The sequence below is a fragment of the Parasteatoda tepidariorum genome, chromosome 3 (genome assembly GCF_982258835.1).
Source record: "Parasteatoda tepidariorum strain Cologne lab strain chromosome 3, Ptep-v5.0, whole genome shotgun sequence".
Taxonomy (NCBI): Eukaryota; Metazoa; Arthropoda; class Arachnida; order Araneae; family Theridiidae; genus Parasteatoda; species Parasteatoda tepidariorum.
The window spans coordinates 20,037,777-20,058,571 of NC_141757.1; the positions used below are offsets into that span (position 1 = coordinate 20,037,777).

Here is a 20,795-nt window from a genome sequence, read left to right on the forward strand (position 1 = left end):
AGAGGAAGACGTTAGCAGCAGTGTTTTATCTTTGTAAAATATTCAAACCATAATTTAAATCTAATTTAAAAAAAAAAAAACAAACATCATGGCACCTTAGGGTTGCAAGACCTGTGTCTACCTGAAAAAAAGCAAACCCTCGAGAAATATGCCGTTTTTACGAAAGAACACTTCAAACTTTAGTTATATTCTTCTTATTATATTATCCTATTCTTAGTTATATACTTCTAACTACACCTTAAACCAAGATTTAAGTTCACTAATATATTAGCAATACATTCCAGGAAATAAAAATGACTGCATTAATGTAAGTGGAATGCTTTCTGAAGACAGGACAGATTTTAAATGCACAGCTTGGTTAGACTACACTGCACCAAATTTAAATATTCTGTAATATTGGAGATCCTTGAGAACTGTAACCAAATAGGGTTTGAAATTAATTTATACCAAAAAAGATTAAATCAATTGGCCATGTTATGGCTATTGAGAATAGTGTTTAATGGATCAGTTGTTGATACCACAATCAAAAAAAATAGTGGGCCTCTCTGAGGGTGGAATACTACTGAATTTGTTTTTTAATCCAGTTAATTAAATCAATGTATTTCGCCATATACAATATGTACTTGATCCATTGAGAAAAAAGTAGAAAAACGTCAAGATCCAGCTAGGGAACCTCGGGTGCGCCACACCCGTCACACACGAGTGTGCCCTTGAGGAAATAAGATCAAATAAAATAAATTCATGCCTATCAGAACAAGTTACAGTTACCATGTTAGCCCCATTTACATGGTATTCAAAAATGCTCGAAATCAATAAGTAAATTATGACTAACAGAAATATATATTTAAAAAAAAAATGCTTAAGTGAATAAGTGACAATTATGAGATATTTAAGAACACTGAAAATCAAATGGTAGCATAGGTTAAACGTGAATAATTTTTCCCCTCAGCTTGTTTATACTAAAAAAAACTGTGCTTGGATGCGATTGAGAGAACAGTTTATACCACGAACTACCTCTTCCATTTTCAACAGATGAAAAAAGAATAGGAACTTAAGGAGGTACACAATTTTTTTTATTAGTTTGTCAATTTCATATGAGACAGAATTTAAAAAAAAAAAAATACAGTGTAACCTCCAGGAAAGACCACCTCATCTCTATGTACGACCACTTTTGAGAGGCACAGAATTTTTTTGCCATAGATTTTGTGCTGAAGAAATCCTTTAGGGGAGATCATCAAAACCTTTTCCAAACAGGTTAAATGAGGAAACACGAGAAATTATCATAACAAAAAATATTAACAGAAGAAATAAGTAAGTTCAAATATATTTGTGAGTAGCTCTTATCTAGAGAGTTCCTTTTGACAACCTCATAATACAGTCACAGTGCACTAAAGACGATGCTATCAATGATTTAGTTTTACAGTTGAAAGTTAAATGTAAAAATAAAAAAAAAACTTATTTTAGAAAAAAAACAACCATTTCAAACAAACAACTTATGTCCCAGCCAAAAAAAAAGTCCTCCAATTCATTCAGTTACTTAGAAAAAACCCTGAGAGTTGTCAGGTCCTAAGTGAACAGAATCTTTATGAATAAAAAAAAAATCAAAATGAAATCTCAAAATTACTTCTAAATGCTAAATATAAAAGGCAATTTAAAATCTTAACAAAACTAGATGAAGCTTTAAGCTCTGTTGAGACAACCATATTGATAGCAGTGTGTGATTTCTAGAACTTAACTTACAAACTTAATTAAGGTCATATTCTAAGAAAAGAACAACTGGTTGAAAACAATAGCTCGAATAAGCACTCTCTTGGTTAGCTGCATTTATTTTAAAGCTTAATTACTCACAAACACATTAACACAAAATAAATTAATAAAACATTGTAAAAGAAAATTTATTTATTGCTTTCATAAAAGAAAATAGTATCTCTTTTAAAAATACATCTTTTATCAATAGAGTAAAATTATCACTCGGAAAATAAACATGAAGTCTTGACAAATTGGTGGCGAATGGTCTGCAATGATTTACAAATGCAATGAAATTACAATTGCGAGCAATAATGTTCTTTAAACAAACATTAATTAATCAGACATGTCAGAAGAAGAAATTATCTTAAATTTTTTTCTCAATGTGTAATTTTTTTTTATTTTTTAGTACTTAATTTTTGTTTTGCATGAATTTTATTTAAAAGACTCATTTTTATGCACAAAAAGTAACAATAACAAAATTTAAAGACAGAAGAAATCATTTCTCAAATCCAATAATAAGATCGAAGCACAGATTTACAATGATATTAAGTGCATGGGAAAGTGATTAGCTGAATACGCGATTCAAGATTTTCATGTCATAATATCACATTAAAAATAATTTCAATCTAACTGTAGCTAAATAAAAAAGGGGGCAAATACACTACCCTACAATAAAGGAAAACTAGTATTTTCAAGTATCCTATACCAGAAAATCAAGCAATAAGCTTGTAACTTGTACCGATTACTTTAATTGTTATTTGCAATAACTGCATAAAACTTCATAATTTTAGTTTAAATATTAATGGAGATATGGAAATTTTTATAAAAAAAGCTTTTTTTTTGTCGTTTTGCTATAATTTCAAAAATATTCAGTAAAATTATACAAAATTTTTGCAGCAATATAAAATTAAATAACAAAAATCTTGTTGCAAAATTTGAAAAAAGAACTTAAGAAGGCTAGGTTTAAGAAATTTTATGCAGTTATTAAAAATAAAAACTTTAATAATTGATACAAGTTACAAGCTTATTGCTTGACTTTCTGAGATAGGGTGTTCAAAAAAAATTTGTTCCTTATTATTATTTGTTCATTATTTATCATAGGTTTCTCAAACATCTGAAAACTTAAAAATCTTATAGCTAAGTTTGAAAAATCTCATGCACTGAACAACTCTAAAGTTACAGAATAATCCTGAGTACTTTTCGAGAAATTAAAAAACACATTTGTATACATTTACAAAATAATTCTTGTGTTACAAATTTGATACTCATTTAAAAAAATGAGAAAAACACAGTTTTTTTCAAGCTAACAATCTTTTAAATGTTTGCCATTTTGGAATTACTTTTAATATTACCAGTTTTATGTATTTGTCTCAGTAGTTCATTAATTCTAGTTATTATGGATTTTATTTTTCTTAAAGTTTATCTGAAATTGCATTTCTATCAAACAAATCTGTACAAAAAAAAGTCATTGTGCGTGAATGAGAACTTAGAAAAAAAAAAGAGGGCACTGGTAAGGTTGGAATACATGCCTCATTAACAAGATTTTGAATAAGTAACAAAAATTATATTTTAGATTAGCGGAAAACCAAGAAAGTTTCGTTGGAATATAAATTATTGATTTGCGGAAGTCCGCAAAGCAAAGGTCTTGAGATTCACAGAATTCTGTAAATTAGAGGAATCACATGCCTGATTTATGTACAATTATATACAAACATAATATTAAAATTATATATATATATATTATTTAAATAATATAACTACAATCAAAACAATTTAAATATAAAACAAAATAATTAATAATTACAAGCATGTAGAAAATTTGGTTCGTTTGGAATTTTTCAGGAAAGTGAGTATTGCTTTAATGATGCACAATTACAGTAATAGAACAACAAGTATTCTGTAACAAAGTCTTTTAATTCTAGTATACATTTGTACACTTTATACAAAAAATAAATAATAAATTATTTTTTTTTTTTTGAGTTATGAAAAAAAAATATTTCATAAAATAAAACATTTTTTAAAAGAAATTATTCTTTAAATAGTAAATGTATTTATAAATGTTTTAATTAAAATATTAAAACTTAATTTAGCAAAAAAATAATTTTGGCAGATAAAATTTTACAAACATAATAAATGTAATTTTTTTTTTTTTTAAACAAACAAGAATTTTTTTTTTTTTAGAATGACTTACACAACTTTTAAATATTATCTGTAAGTCTATGATAATCTTTTAAGAAAATTTTTAAATGAACGAAGAAGTTACCAGGTTAATTTTCAGTTCAAAAAAGTTTCAATTATAAAGTAAAACAATCTCATGTAAATATTTTTTAAAGTACTGGCAAATAAAATATTTAAACATAGAGTTGCATAATTTTGTTATACAATAAAAACTGTTGCACCATTGACTTTGATAACTTATAAAATGGAAAAACTTAGATTTTGACCTTTTTATAAATGTGAAAGATCACTTAAGTGATTTATTAGAGATTGTATGTATTATTGCACTCAACAATTGTGTGATGTCCTCTTTTAGTTTCTGTTTGAATTGAAAAGATACTTCCTGTACCTTAGTATAAAAAAAAATTAGCACAAACTAAACAAAATATAGCAGTGAAGTATGAATATGAAACTGTATGTATGTAATGAGAATATTATGGAATGAAAACATAATCTTTTTTAGTAAATCATATTTCATTTGGCACAGATATTACACCACATACTGCAAGAAATTCCACAATAGCTGCATACAGTTTTTCTTTTTTCATTGTTGCTGATAAAGCCTGTAGAAGTATAAACAATTAAAATAAGAATAATTTTCATTATTGTTTCATCATTAATTTATGGTAAGAATAATGGAGCAAAAAACACCAGATATTAACTAAAAAGCAATTTTCATTCTCGGCACAGCGCATAGCTTAAATTTAAGTATTAACATTTCTGCTGAAACATCTTTCGTGACAGCTGATGTTTTTGGACTTTTTCTTCTAGATCAGATAAAAATAGGAAAATTTCAAAATGCATCGCATAAGAATGCTTAGTTTAAAACCAGTTCTTACAAGGTGAGAAAGTAGAACTGAGGCAATAAGACCTTAAAAGAAATTTTAAGGACATTTATGTTCTGTTTTAGAACTAATAGATGGTGATATGCAGGATATCGAAATAAGAGCGCTAGCCAATTTTCTTTTTCAAAAAATTTCTCATTTAAATTTACATGCTCTATTTTTATTTGGTTTAACATTTTAAGCCCAATCAACATTTCAAATATAATAGTGCAAAGCCAGGAAAATAGCATCCAAATACTGAATCAATTTTATAGACTTTAACAAATGGGATTAAAGAACAAGGATCAGGCAGAATCTTTAGGAGAGTTATTCAATCAACTATAGACCTTCGCACAAATTGATTGCAAATTACGCCTGTATTTTTTGTAATGAGAAATGGGGCAAAAAAGAAAATGTTTGATTATAAAGCTTTTGACGAGATACTCGATTCAATAAAAAACTTAAGAGTTACTATTTTTTTGTAATTTTAGACACTAGTATAGCATTTTTAACTGAAAGAATATTGAGTGATAACAAATTATTAAAACAATAGGTCTATACTGTGATTAGAAATAAATTAATTGATAAAGAGAAAGCTAATCAAAAGGATATTGACAGATTATTTTATTTGAAGAATTAAAAACTTTATTATTCCAAACATGTCTTTACTTGAAATTTTATATTATTTAAAAATAAAGGTACTTTTCCATTTTGTCAGCACAGGCAATAAATGTTGACAATGCAAACTTACTGAGTGTAAGTTAATTCAACTTCTCTTTTTTGATTTTTAAGCAATTTTTTCTTTGTTTTAAATATAATAAATAGATAAATTACCAAAATTACTTGCACCAGCGAAATAGAACTATCAAGAACAGAACAATATAATATAACAGAACCTTAAAAATATATACAATGGAGACCTGATAATTTGAGGTGTACGGGACCAAGCCTACCTCGAACTTTGGAAAATTCAAGTTTAAATGAAAACTAAAAAATTTTTCAAATTTCAGCATTTGTACTGTATTTACTTTCTTTCCCATAGTTTTTGAGAGGGAAAAAAGCATCTTTGGAATCTCCAGAACCATCTTTAAATTTAAGAAAACCTTGGGGAAAATTAAGGGAACTTGGGCCTTCTTAAAGCAGCTTAAATTTAATTAAACCAGCTTAAACTTAAAATTTTTAAAGCAAGATCAGAAGAAATAATTAAGTTCTTTCACAAAAAAACGTGCCTTTTTTTAAAAACACAAATTCCAAAAAAGAAAATTTCACACGGGAATCAAAATAATATTTTATGACATAAAAAAAAAAAAAAAAACTAAATTTTACATCTGATTGCTCGGGTAAAATTAAGATTTGAAAACCTTTCTTAACCTGTCTAAGAGCATTTAACATATTTTAATAAACGGTATAATATTTTAATAAACGGTATAAAGAAAAAATCAAAGTAATTTAAACTTATATTTACCTCAGGCCAATTAGTAATAACATCAGTTTTAATGCGGCAAAACTGACAAGTAATATAGATACTAGCTACTGCTATTTCACATGCATCATAGTTCAAGCACTTTTTAGACATATATGCGGTGCTAACTACTTTCCATACAATGTTCACAAAAACATCCCATTTGTGTTGAAATTCAGCTATTTCATGAAGATTCCTTAGAAAAGGTATAACATACTAGAAAAAAAAAAAGAAAAAGTCAAGAGTTCTCAAGGTCATGTTTTCTTTATAATGTATAATTTTAAAATATGATTGCAAAGCTTTTTGTTAAAAAAATTTACAAAATTCATTAACTTAAAAAGTTTTGCTTTTATGCAATCATAACTTTTTTTAAAAAAGAAAATAAAGGATATATTTATATGAAAATACACTTTTGAAATTCTTTGATTACATTTTATAATTCAATTGAATAATTTAAAATTTTTTTCTTTTTTTTTGTATTCAAATTTAAGATATTTAAATTATCATATTTTAATTTACATATTAATAAATGGCAAAATTATAAACAATCAGCTAAAGAGTTTCTGTCTTGAATACTAAAAATTTCCAAAATAAATCAGATCTTTATGCACTCATTTTAAAAAATTATTTCAAAAGTTCTGTTTAAATTTTGGTTTTTATCCTTTAAAATTACGCAATTTAAAATTTAACAATTGTCTTTATACCTTGGAATTAACATTATTTTCTGCGAAGAATTTTCTGATGCAAGATTTTAATGATTGTTGGCAAAGAAATTTAATATACTCTTTAATCTTGCTTTTATATTATGGTAGACTTCTTTAACTTTTCATTTTATTAAATTTTCGGGACCCAATTTTTAACAACAAAAATCAAGAACTTTCAAGAACCATCAGCCCTGACATTGCTTCATAAGCTTTTTAACATTAAACTAACCATGCTCAGGGTTTGTTGATTTAAATCAGCTTGATTTAAATCAAATGATTTTTTTAAAAAAATCATTGATTTAAATCAAAAAAATTTTTTTATCTATATATATTGATTTTAAAAGTCAAAAAACAGTGTTTTAAATTTTTGATACTTTTATTATTTTCTTTTCTTAGTATTAAAATTTAATTTAAATAAATTGCTGCATTAATTAATTTTAGTTAATGAAATTACTTTTTTGGTGTGTGTTAAATTCCAACACATTTGAAATTACATTTTTAAAAATGTTTTGATTCTTGAGATTGAAAGTACAGATTAAAATAAACATTTAATGCTGTCTTAATATAGACTTGCATAGCTGTAGAAAGTAATTAATAAACATGAATATTTTTCAAAAAATAATAGAAATAATGTTAATTAAAATTCTACCTTTTGAATGCAAAAGCGTGAATTAAAATCTACATCATATTTTATTGGTGGAAAATGTGTATTTCTGAAGCTTGAGGTTATGTTAAAAAGAAATTACCCTAATATGCCAAAAACAGAAAAAGAAAAAAAGAGGGCTGATGAATTCAGATGTATTTTTCCAAATATAGTGTCATTCTTCCCTTTCAAACTCTTTCAAAGTCTATTTGATGCAGTAGGGTTATTAACTGGTATTTTTTTCTTATAATTTGTTTACAGTATCTTTGACATTACAGATTTTCTGTAAAGAAATTTTGTGAAAAAAAAATTCCAATGAGTAGATAGATTTTCTAATTTTTTTTTTTTTAGCTTAACTTATCTATTTTGATATAGAATTAAAAATGAATATTTTAATATAAAAATATATAGATTAAATATTTATTTATTATTTGATGAATGACTACATTTATAAACACAATCTGCTGCATTTATTTTGTCATTTTAAAAATCAAGAGGAAAAAAAAGAAATCACAATTTTAAATTAAAATTATGGTTTGCTAACTGAAACTTTGTTTTAATAGTTAAAGTGCAGGGGTCTGTCCAAGCCAAATTTACTACCGTTTAACGGTACTTTTACAAATTCAACTTTAGGAAAAATGATAGAATAATCACACAAAATACTTTTTCTTAAAATTTTATTTTTGTGTCTCGTAAGAAACGATAAATGCATATTTTTACTATATTTGTGCTGATTTTTTAATATAATTTTTAATTTTCACAAAATAGGTACCTCTCAGAAAAACGCCAGACAGACCCCTGAAGTATTCTTTAAATTCTCTATTTAATCTAGTCTTTAAATTTTAATCATGCATTTCTTTCAAAACAGTTGCTATGCATTCAAAGCCATGTATTGTAATGAAAAATTATTTTAGTTAGAGCTTCTAAAATATTGTTACTACATAGTTTTAATATTAAGTTAATTTGATTAAACACTTATAACTTTTTTTAATCATAAATTAAAGTTCTTACAGTGTATTTGAATAAAAATAAAAAAAATCTGATTTAAATCAAAAAAATCCGATTTAAATAAAAAAAATCTGATTCTTTTGATTTTTTTTAAAAAAATCAAAAAAATCACGAACCCTGACCATACTCCATAGTTAGGTCTAGAAATTTCAGATTAAGAACTACAGTTTGTAAGAATGAAGCTAGAAAATGTAAACATTTATGACAGGTTAAATTTTTGAAAGGAAAAAGTAAAAATAATTTTAAAAAAATTTACACAAAAAGGATAATGACATTAATAAATACCTGATGAGCCAACAAATGATTCAATTCAAACTTTAATGCTCGACAAATTAAATATTGCACTTTGGTTAAACTGTCGGTCAGCTCTTGGAATTCTTCTGAGTTTAGTTTAGGTAGGCTTACTTGGTCCTTATTAAGCATGCTGCAGGGATAGAAGTAACAGTTTAAAAAGATATAGGATTTTTTTTTTTTAGAAAAAATATAAGACAACTAAAAATATTGCTTTATGCATATTTTTTTAATAAAATCATAATCATTTAATAATTAAAAACTTACCTCAAATAGTAATTTATTAACAAAATTACTAAGATTTTAATTATAGACTAATAATATCAAAATTTATTTTATTTTTTCATTTCCTGAACTAAAACTAATTATATACCTGAAAACAATATAATTAATATCTCTTTTAAGTTTTTTTGCGACTCACATCTATCAGGACCTGAAATGCTTCTATTACTTCCATGCATTTTAGTTTTATTTGTTATAAGACATTGCTTTCATCAATCACTGAATAGGCACTTTATATTCTCCTTTTAAAGTTAAGAAGTTAATTAAATTTTGCTTGTGGTTGCTATTTTTTTCGTGTAAAAGTGTTAAAGGGCTTTGTTTTAAACGTATTCATCCTTATAAAATTTAACCATTTCTTGAGTGATGCAAACTTTTGTAATCTTTCAAATGACTGCATCAAGTAAGATCCAGATTATCTTTCAATATAAGAGTAATAATTTAAGGGTAAACCTTTGTGAGTTAAGGACCATATTCATTGGGGTTTAACCAATGAAGGGTCGAATGCCTAAGTATTTAGATATGTTGGCTGCAATTATGGTAATTTTTACATAAATATCAGTGTTCTAGGAACAAAATTTTCTTTTATTAGAGATATATGAGCTGTGAAGGCTCAGGGGGTAGAGCGTTCGCCTTCCAATGAGGTGAACTGGGTTCGAATCTCAACAATGGCTGGTCAATACGAATTCTGCACCCGGCTTGCACCAATTTGCAGTGCTGAAGTAAAAATATCCTCAGTGGATCATGGGTTTGAGCCCGCTAACCATGGGAGGTTTTCGTGGTTTCTCTCTCCAGGAAAGCAAATGCGGGTTAGTTCCATCAAAGTCCTCCACGAAAGCAAATTTCACCCAATACTTGATCCAGGAGTTCCCTTGTCTTCTGGATTGGGTTCAGAATTTCAAGGCTATGGCATTAGTAGTCGTAAAACCAAAAACTTGGGCCGGCTATTCAATGACAGTTATAAAATAGAATATCAGTGATATATTTGCATAAAATTAAATGCTTTTAAATATTGGAATTCATTTAAAAAATGCCGCTGGCCAGGTGGCCGAGTGGTTAACGTCCGACTGCGGAGCCAATGGCCGCGGGTTCGAATCCCGCTCTGGGCATGGATGTTTCTCTCTCTGTGTTGTCTTCTGTTGTGTGAACGAGTGAATGTGGCCCACCCTATGAACGGGTTTGTGGCAGTATGGCGTGGGTAATGTCGCTCGCCTCCGTAACTTTGGTTCACAGGTGCCCACTGGGTAACGCTAAATGAGTAACAATTCCGGCATCTTCTATGGCGAAGAACGAAAAGTTCAGTGCCTGCCGTTATTTAAAAAAAAAAAATTTATTTAAAAAATGCCAAATGATTTTTTTCCTTCTTTTTTCTATTCATCAAAAATAGATTTATTAAAATAAATATAAAGACAGGGGAAAAGTAACGATTTAATCTTACATAGTGCAAAACTTAAGTTTAAAATAAATTAACATTAAAGATCATGGTTCAAGATGACTAAAATTAAGGGAAAAAACATAATTCAAAAGATTCAACATTTAGTTAGAAATATATATTCAACTTTAAGGCATCTATATTTAGTGACAGCTTTTATGTTCATCTTTCAGTTTCTTGAGCTATAAAAAATTAAATGCAAAGCAGCAAACAGTTAATGATATTGTATTAAAATATTAATTTTTTTTAGTACCAAATTGTTAACAAACAATTTGTTAACAACAATTGTTAACAAACAATATAACAAAATTGTTGAAAAATAAAGGACATCACAGATAAGCACATCAAAAAAATGATTACTTAAATGTGTGATTCATAACTAGAAAAACCATTTTAATATTGTATAAAAAATATCAGAATTTTCACAACCATGTGAAAAAGCATAGTTTATTTGCCAACAAAAAAAAAAATATATATGTACACATAAAAAATCCATTAGATTTACGAGGAGATTGGCACAAGTAAAGCACACATTTAAATGCACAACTCAGATGTTGTAACAAGTGTTAAAAAATATTCAAAACTACAAGGAACTTGCTTCAGTAATAGATTTAAAAAAATTATTTAGCTTCTATGTAAAACTAAAATCATTTTCATTCTCTTGCATAATTTACTGATTTTTAAAGGAAATATTAAAAGTAAATAAAAAGAAACCAAAGGAAAATAACTTAATTAAATTGTATGTAATATATATTCTATATCTTAGGCAAGAAAAATTGAACTTACTCCCAGAACACTATCACTATATTTTGAAGATCTAAAGTCTCTTCATTCGTTTTAGCACTTAATGCTATAGCTGATGCAGCAACAAGCTGAAAGATGTATCAAATAACTTAGTTATAAAATCGTCAATTAACTATCAACTATTTTAAATGTAAAAATTTCAAATAAATTTAAAAACGAAAACAAAATCTAAATTCTGATCTATATGGCAAAAATATCTTGCATTTTACCTAATAAGATTCATTTGAAATTTAAAACTGATCTAGTGATTACAAATACTTTTCAATAACCACATGGAATTAATTAAGCAAGACCACTATTAACCATGATAATTAAAACCACTATATCCTTTGATGTTAATGCTAAATGAACATGAAAACTCTTTTATTCTTTATGAATGAAGAAAGAGAGAAAAGACCCCTTTGTATTTTTCTATATACTATATGCAGCAAAAAATTGTGTGCCACTCAAATTTTATTATGTTATGAATATCCAGTCTGCTTTTATATTTATTATAATACTCTTGAAAGCTTGTATAATCTTGAAATATTTATAAATTTTTTTTAACTAAATTAATTGAAACCCACAATAATGCAAACCACAATTGTATACAAAACAGCATTTTTTGTAATCAGAGTTGGTGCGTCAAAGCATGCTATAGTCAGTCATTTTGTACATTTTTCATAACATAACTGTAAAAATACATTTATCTTTTAATTTGCTGGGGAAAATTGAAAATACAAAGTCATTAAAGATCTGGGTAAAACATCACAGTAAAAACCATGGTAAAAACTATGAGGTGTCAGAAAACTTGTGAACCCTAATTTGGTACCTTATCAAAGGTAGTTGACACTAACAAATATGTAGAAATATACGTCTTAAACGTTAAGTTAGGGGTGCACAACCTTTTTGAGTGAAGGGCCACATGTGCAGCAGATTGACTAATGAAGGGCCGCATGCCAAAAAACATATAAAGTATTTAGACAAACATATTCATAGCAATTTTAGATAGTAATTGTTATAAAAACATTGTTGTAACCTAGGGGTGCTCAACCTGCGGCCCGCGGGCCAAATGCGGCCCGCCAACCCTCGATGTGCGGCCCGCGGCTGCAATCTGAACAAAATGAGAAAAAAATTAAATATTTGTTTTTGAAGAATAATAAAAAAAAATTCGGTAATTTAAATTTACACTTTTAAGTTTTTGACGCACCCAATCTCAATCAATGTAGTTTTTCGATGGTTACGGATTGCAGCATAGTTTTAAAAACCCCAATATTTTTAATACATCATTATTACGATTTACGAATTTTAATTACCACTTTTGACGCTTTTCGTATGTGCCAATGACTTTTCAGTAGTTATTGCTACCCATTTTCAAGTAGTTTCTGAAATAGCGATTTTTGAAAGTTATGAAACGCTTTATATGTGCAAACTTCATGGAAAATCTAAATGACTTTAGATCCTTTCTTCAACAGTTATTGCTGCACATTTCCGCCCGGTTTTTAAAACTTCGATATTTTACCACGATATTATTGCGAATTGCGAGTAAAGAATCGCTCATTTAGGTAACCATTTTTTGACATGGCTTACTTGTAACGATTTTATCGCAAATCAAATTATTTTTCAATCGTTATTTTAGAAATTATTACTACACATTTTTACAAGGTTTTGAAAGTACCGACATTTTTTATACGCTATTGCGACATTTTAATTTCAAATCCGGCATTTAAATTACATAAAATTTTGATGGACTTAATTTACTCCAATTTCATCTGAAATATAAAAGTATTTTGGTCATTGTTTTAGTAGTTATTACGCTTTCCCTGTGATTTAAAAAGATTATGATATTTTTAATACTATGGTTTGACAGCAAGCGAGTTTTGAATCGAGCATTAAAATAATTATTTTTTATGTGCTCTGTTTGTACCGATTTTATCATTTGCGTTGTACCGATTTTAACACGCATTTTTTAAGAGGTTTTTCGAACGTGTTTTTTCTTCTTTCCCGTTATTGCTCCATTTTTATTTGTGATTTAGAATATACCTGATATTTTCACACAATATTACAACTCGCGAAATTCGATTCAGTTTTAATTTTTTTTCGTAACTTAAAAAGTAATTACGTACCTTAGCCAAATCAACACCTTCCCGGGAAAAAAAAACGAGATGTGTTTATATTAAACGCGGTCCGTTTCGCAAAAAAAATAATTCAAAACACGGCATAATTCTTTAGTCCCATGAACACGTGCAAGTTTAACAACACACATCGAACCTATTCTTTTTGTTCTCACATGTAATTTAAAAGTCATACATCGTAATTTGTATTTACGCTCTCTGAAAATTGCGCATTGCATTTCGTATTAACAATAACGAGATTTAAAAATAATCCATCGCGTTTCGTATTTACGGGATTTAAAATCACAGATCGCGATTTGTGTTCTGGCGTTTAAAATATCATCCTTTGCTACTTTTCTCGCAATTAATATGCACGCGTTTTAAAAACCATATATCGCGATTCATATTCATGCATTTTAAAAATCAAGTGTTGTGAGTAGTCCTTTCGCAATTTAAAAGCCACACGATTCGTATTCACGCGATTTGACAGGCATCGAGTTTTTTATTTACGTAATTTAAAAATTACACATGGCAATTCGTATTCAAGCAATTAAAAAATAACACATTGCAATTCATATTCAATCAATTAAAAAATAACACATCGCTATTTGTATTTCCGCGATTTAAAAACCCAGAAAGGAAGAACACCATCTAGGACAAATTCCAAAACTGATTATGTTATTTGCTCTAAGTTTAATACTACCCACAACAACAGCTTCTGTCGAAAGACTGTTTTCCAGAATGAATTTGGCCTGTTCAAAATTAGAGAGTAGTCTTTAAATACAATCATTACATTTTCATTTAATGGCTCAAAAAATATCACATGATCAAGTAGATAAAATTATCACAATATTAAAAAATTTTGCAAATTACAGTATAACCATTAAGAAATTTTTTAAACCATTTTCTACCTTCTTGGAGCATTTTATATCATTTATGATTATATGCTGGGAAATGATTTGTATATCATTAAATTTTAACTGTATAAAAAATTTAATCAAGATAAGTTTCGTAAAGTAATGTAAATTTTATTGATTGTTAATTGATTGTGTATTAATTGTAAATAGTAAGTGTTATGTTAAAAATATATTCGTCATAGAAAGTTGTAAACAAGTATCTTAATAGTTTTTTATTATTAAGGAATATAGTTCCTTAAAATTTAATGTGTTTTCTTTCTTTCTTTCCTCTCTCAGCCTCTTATTATTAATTTAAAATAAAAATGTCTGAAAAAGTAATGTCTTAAAGTACAGTCCCTAATAAATGCTAAATCTTATTTTCCACTTAAGGGGTTTTGTTTTAGTTTTAATAATTTTTAACCGTATAAACTTTCCTTAAATCAAAGTATTTAACTTGAATTTATATTAATAACTAGAATATTTATTTATTTGAAATTTAATTCTATGAAAAAAAATTTAACGTTACAATTTATGTTTAAATGGACTTCTGTATTTTGTAGTGTGATAAAAAAAATTTCAATTTTTCCATAGTTTTTTAATTATTTCAATTTATCTAAATTTTTTCTGATAAATTGATTCTGATTTTCGAATTCTGTTTTCCTTCTTAAGTAATCAGTTTTGCATTTTCTAATTTTAAACGCTTTAAAGTATTGTATTTTCTGCAAAGAGATTACAAGGTAAACCGACAAAAAGAATTTAGTGTTATATAAACAATGATGTTTATATAACAATCACCACCAACAATTGCTTTCAATATGTCGGTCTAAACACTTTGGCATGCGGCCCTTCATTGGTCAATCTGCTGTGCATGTGGCCCTTCACTGAAAAAGGTTGTGCACCCCTATTGTAACCACTAAATTCTTTTTCTAAGTTAACCTTGTAATATCTTAGCATAAAATTAAATACTTTTAAATGTTTAAAGTTAAAAACTTCTAAACTAAGAAAAAACTGAGCCTTCTAAGAAAAAACAGAATCAGTTAATCAGAAGAAAATTTAGATAAATTGAAATAATTAAAAAACTATGGGAAAATACATGTTTTTTAAAAGTCATATTACATAATACATAAGTCCATTTTAACATAAATTTTAACTTTAAAAAATTTGTTCATAGAAAAAAATTTTAAAAAAATGTTCTAGTTATTAAAATAAATACAAGTTAAATACTTTGATTTAAAGAAAGTTTATAGGGTTAAAAATGATAAAAATTGAAACAAAACCCCATTTGCGGAAAATAAGATTTAGCATTTAGAAGGGGAATATACTTAAACTTTAAAACATTTATTTTAAATTAATGATAGGAAATAGGGGCAGAAAGAAGGAAGAAAGAAAGAAAGCATTAATCTTGAATAAACTATTTTCCTTAATAATAAAAAACTATTAAGATACTTGTTTAAAAAATTTTATGGCGAATATTTTTTTAACATGACACTTTCTATTTACAATTAATACACATATGCATAAACAATTAGTAACATTTACATTACTTAACGAAACTTATTTTAATTATATTTTTAACTGTTAAAATTTAATGATATACAAATCATTTCCCAGCGTACAATCATGAATGATATGAATGGTGGAAGTATAAGAAAATGGTTAAAAAAATTTCTTATGGTTATCCTGTAATTTGCAAAATTTTTAAATATTGGGATAATTTTATTCACTTGATCATGTGATTCACTTGATCATGCTTTTTCGAGCCATTAAATGAATTTGTTAAAAGACTGCTCTGTAATTTTGAACAGGCCAAATTTATTCTGGAAAACAGTCTTATGACAGAAGCTGTTGTTGTGGGTAGTATTAAATTAGGGCAAAAAACTTAAGCACTTTTGGAATTCGTCCTAGATGGTGTTCTTCATTTCCATATTTTTAAAACACGTGAATACAAATAGCGATGTGTTATTTTATAATTGTCTAAATACTAATTGTTATGTGTGCTTTTTAAATTGCGCAAATATAAAACGCAATGTGTGATTTTCAAATTGCGTGAATACGAATTGAGATGCACAATTTTAAATTGCGAAAAGACTACTCACAGCGCATGATTTTTAAAATGTGTGTATATGAATCGCGATATATGGTTTTTATATCGCGTGAATATGAATCGCGATTGATGATTTTTAAATATCGTTACTTTTAATGCGAAATGCGCTGCGCAATTTTAAGATCGCGTAAATACGAATTACGATGTGTGAATTTTAAATTACGCGAAGAATTAAAACGTATGATTTTTAAAACGTATAAATACGAATCTCGACATGTGATTTTTAAATCATGTAACAACAAAAAGAATAGGTTGAGTGTGTGATGCTAACTTGCACTTGTTCATGGGACTAAAGAAATATACACGTGTTTTGAATTATTTTTTAACAAAGGGGAACGCGTTTAATAGAAATGTACACAACTTGTTTTTATTTTTTATTTTTATTCTTTTTAGGAAGGTATCGATTTTGCTAAAATACATAATTACTTTTTAAGTTCCAAAAAAAAATTAAAACAGTATCGAATTTTAAGAGTTGTAATATTGTGCTAAAATATCAGGATATTCTAAATTACAAGTAAAAAGACGTTCGAAAAACCTCTTATATTTATGTAAAAATCGACACAAATACAGCACATAAAAAGTAATTATTTTAATGCGCGATTCAAAACTCGCGTGCTGTCAAATTATATGAAAAATATCAATTTTTTTTAAATCACGGGTAAAAAGCGTAGTAATAACTACAAAGGAAATTATCAAAATACCTTTATATTTGCGGTGAAATTGGTGTAAATAAAATGCGTCAAAATTTTATGTATTTAAATGCGAAATTAAAGTATCAAAATAGCGTATAAAAAATATCGGACTTTCAAAATCTTGTAGAGATGTGTAACAATAATTGCCAAAATAACGATTGAAAAATAATTTGATTTGCAATAAAATTGGCACAAATAAACCACGTCAAAAAATGGTTATCTAAATGAGCGATTATTTAATCGCGATTCGTAATAATATCGTGCCAAAATATCAAAATTTTAAACACCATGCGGAAATGCGTAGCAACAACTGACGAAAAAGATTAGATTTTTCATGAAGTTTGCACAAATAAAGCGCTTCATAACTTTTTAAAAATCGCGATTTCAGAAAATACGTGAAAATGGGCAGCAATAACTACCGGAAAGTCATTGAATTTACGATAAAATCGGAGTACTCGAAGAGAGTCAAAAGTAATAACTAACATTAGAAATTCGTATATCGTAATATAATGATGTGTTCAAAATAATGGTATTTTCAAAACTATGCCTAAATCTGTAGAGGTAACCATCGAAAAAAAGCGATCGAAAACTACATTGAGTGAAATTGGGTGCGTCAAAAACTTAAATGCGTAAATTTCAAATTTCCGAATTTTTCTTTATTTAAAAAAAAAATTTATAATTTTTTTTTATTTTGTTCAGATTGCGGTAGCGGGCCGCACATTGAGGGTTGGCGGGCCGCATTTGGCCCGCGGGCCGCAGGTTGTGCACCCCTACGTTAAGTTAATATCATATTAATTACAAACACATGATCTGAGTAATCAATTGCCTAAATTTCAAAGCATCATAACTCATAAATTAGAAATCATCATTTTCTTCAACTTATAAAAAATAAAACTAAGTATAAAAGGTACATATGTCATTTGCCAACATTGTAAAAATTATTATAATATCTGAAAATAAATATTTGAAATTAAAAGATAGAATCAAAATACCTAAAGGATAGCTAGGGTGTCTAAAATTAATTTGGTACTTACTCCGTCCTCAAAATCAATAGTGTCAATGCAGCGTTTAAATTGATGATAAATGTGCATTGCCCTTGCAATAGTATTACTAGCTAATGCCAACCTTTTACCTAAAACAAATAAAATATTTATTAAAACAGTTTTAATTAGCAATTAAAATAAAATTTAATTATGTCAAACTATTAAAAAACATTAAATTATAATTGATGGTGAACACATACATGCTAGTATTAATATTAACTTATTTGAATAATTAATTTACAGCTGCTAAAAAGAAAAAATGCAATAGATTTGATAAAATAATAATACTTAATGCTGATTATAGTGTTTACTATAGCTTCAAAAAACTCAAAATTTTATAAGTCTTTTTTGGGCATGTTAGTCTACGAAATGTATGACAAAATGAATGTACAGTGCCCAAAAAAATAAATGAACCTCCCTAAATAATGTGATCTAATTATCAAATCCTCATGTACTAGGATTTTAATGGTTCGAAGAGTGATCGATGATACTTTAAGTCATAAAATTAGATAAAAACGAACATTCTCTGAATAAACGTTTCTTCATAACGGATTATGAACCCCAAAACATTTGGGGTAGCATTAATTTGGGAAATATGGTCCTAATACTTTGATCAGGGTGGAAGTTTGGACCCCTAAATGTTAAATTTACTTTTTATGTATCTCGCCATATTTAAGCATTTTTGCACAAACTTGTGAAAATCTGACTGATTGAGACTAACAATCTGATTGTATTAGTAAAAGAATACAAAATATAAAATTCTAAAATAACAGAACTTTCTTTGAAAGAAACACACTTAAAAGCAGCAGAATTTTCAAAGGAAAGAATAATTGAAGTAATAAAGAAAAAAACAATGGAAATAAAATAAAAAAAAATATTTTTATTTATATTTTTATTTTACTTCCATTGTTTTTTTCTTTATTGCTTCAACAATCTGATTGATCTATTTTCTAAAAATCTGACTGATGATTATAAATATTTTACTTTCAAAAAATTTGATTTCTAAGGAACTATTCAACGGATTTTGTTCATATAATTATTTTGCCATATAAAATTATATTCTTTAAAATATAAAAATTTATGTATCTTACAAATCAAAATTTTACCAACAATTATTAAATAAAATTATAGATAATAAATAGTTACTAAAAAAATTTTTTTTCATGGAATTAACTCTAGATAATCAAATTTCATAAATGCATGCAAAAACTTTTCAAATTTCTCCAGACATGGAAAAAAGTAAATTGCTTAAAATTTATGTTTAAATAACATCAAAAATGTAATAATTGTTAAATATTAGGAAAAAAAGTACTATGTATTCAGCATTAATAAATTGAAGTTAAACTAGAAATTTCACAATGCAATATGAATTCAATTCATTAATTCATACATAAAATAAAATTATTATATTATAGTTATTTCCTTTTATTAAGAATTAAAAGCAAAGGGACAATGGCCAAATAGATTTTAAACTTGCAATTATATTATTTTAAAAATTTAGTTTCGCAAAGGGGCGCTGCTCGGAAGTTGCCAAGACTTGATAATTATTCTGCTACAGATCATGGTACGGATACCTCCTCAAAAGCAGAGTATATAATATGCAATAAATGTAAATTATTACGTTTGCCGAACTTCCTGTTTTGAATGGAAAGTTAAATGTAAAATTTTCAACATGGATTAGTTAGCTCTTTAAGAGATCCTGTAAGTAAGCTTTTATGCTTAGCTTTGATTTTATATTACGTTATTCTCGTTTCTTTAAAACCTTGATTTTACACTATTGTATTTGTTAAGATTGTGCACATTGTGCTATGTTGACATTCTGCCTGCGATTTTTTTTTCTTTTCCATCTTCTATACTCCGTTCCTGATATCATTATCCTTTTTGTATCTTTCCTCTCCAAGTTATGATTGTGTTTCCTTTTTTTCCTCCTACCCCATGGCGACCTTTTTAGATAGGTCGCTAAGAGACAATTGGAGTCATGATAAAAATAGTCATGATAAAAATCCCATCTATAATAAAATTAAGAAAACATTTAAAATAACAAAAGAGAGGAAATCTTTAGGTACTCTTAAACATTTTATTAACTGCCATTGAGAAATTTTTTTCCAAAAAATTAATCCTCCTTCCAGTTCATCTATTAAAACGAGCTTTCAGAACTTGAATAATAGACAAGCTATCTCTACCAAAATTTCTCTTCTAATTTCTTAACAATACATTATAATTTAATACCGTTGAAGAAAAAAACAAATGTAGATATTTTGTGTAGGACAAGTTTAAAATCGTAAATGAAGAATTATCGTTTCAACATATTCTATATGTAAAACATATTCTAACAATTCGACAGCAAAAAGCATACTAAAATGCCATTTTATTATCAAAAATAAAATACTAACCAGCACTTTCAATTAACAGTATTGCTTTGTCTGGAATAAAGCTTTCTAACATTTTGTAATTAAATAACACAACAAATTACACAAAATTAAACAGACTGAAGAAATTTAAAATTTGGTCTCGACAACAGATTTTGTAAAATACGACGAGTTCTTTGCGAAAG

The 20,795-nt window shown here is 27.1% G+C and overlaps 1 protein-coding gene across 1 annotated transcript; it reads right to left on the reverse strand.

Moving 5' to 3' along the window:
- Nucleotides 1–3,642: 3,642 nt before the first annotated feature.
- LOC107443738 (cyclin-Q) lies at nucleotides 3,643–20,790 on the reverse strand. Its single transcript, XM_016057694.4, has 6 exons — nucleotides 20,635–20,790; nucleotides 18,233–18,330; nucleotides 11,396–11,481; nucleotides 8,893–9,031; nucleotides 6,256–6,468; nucleotides 3,643–4,529 (listed from the first exon to the last, which is right to left on the reverse strand). The coding sequence occupies exons 1-6, from the start codon at nucleotides 20,684–20,686 to the stop codon at nucleotides 4,434–4,436; spliced, it is 684 nt and encodes a 227-aa protein (XP_015913180.2). The 5' UTR covers nucleotides 20,687–20,790; the 3' UTR covers nucleotides 3,643–4,433.
- Between the last annotated feature and the right edge of the window lie 5 nt (nucleotides 20,791–20,795).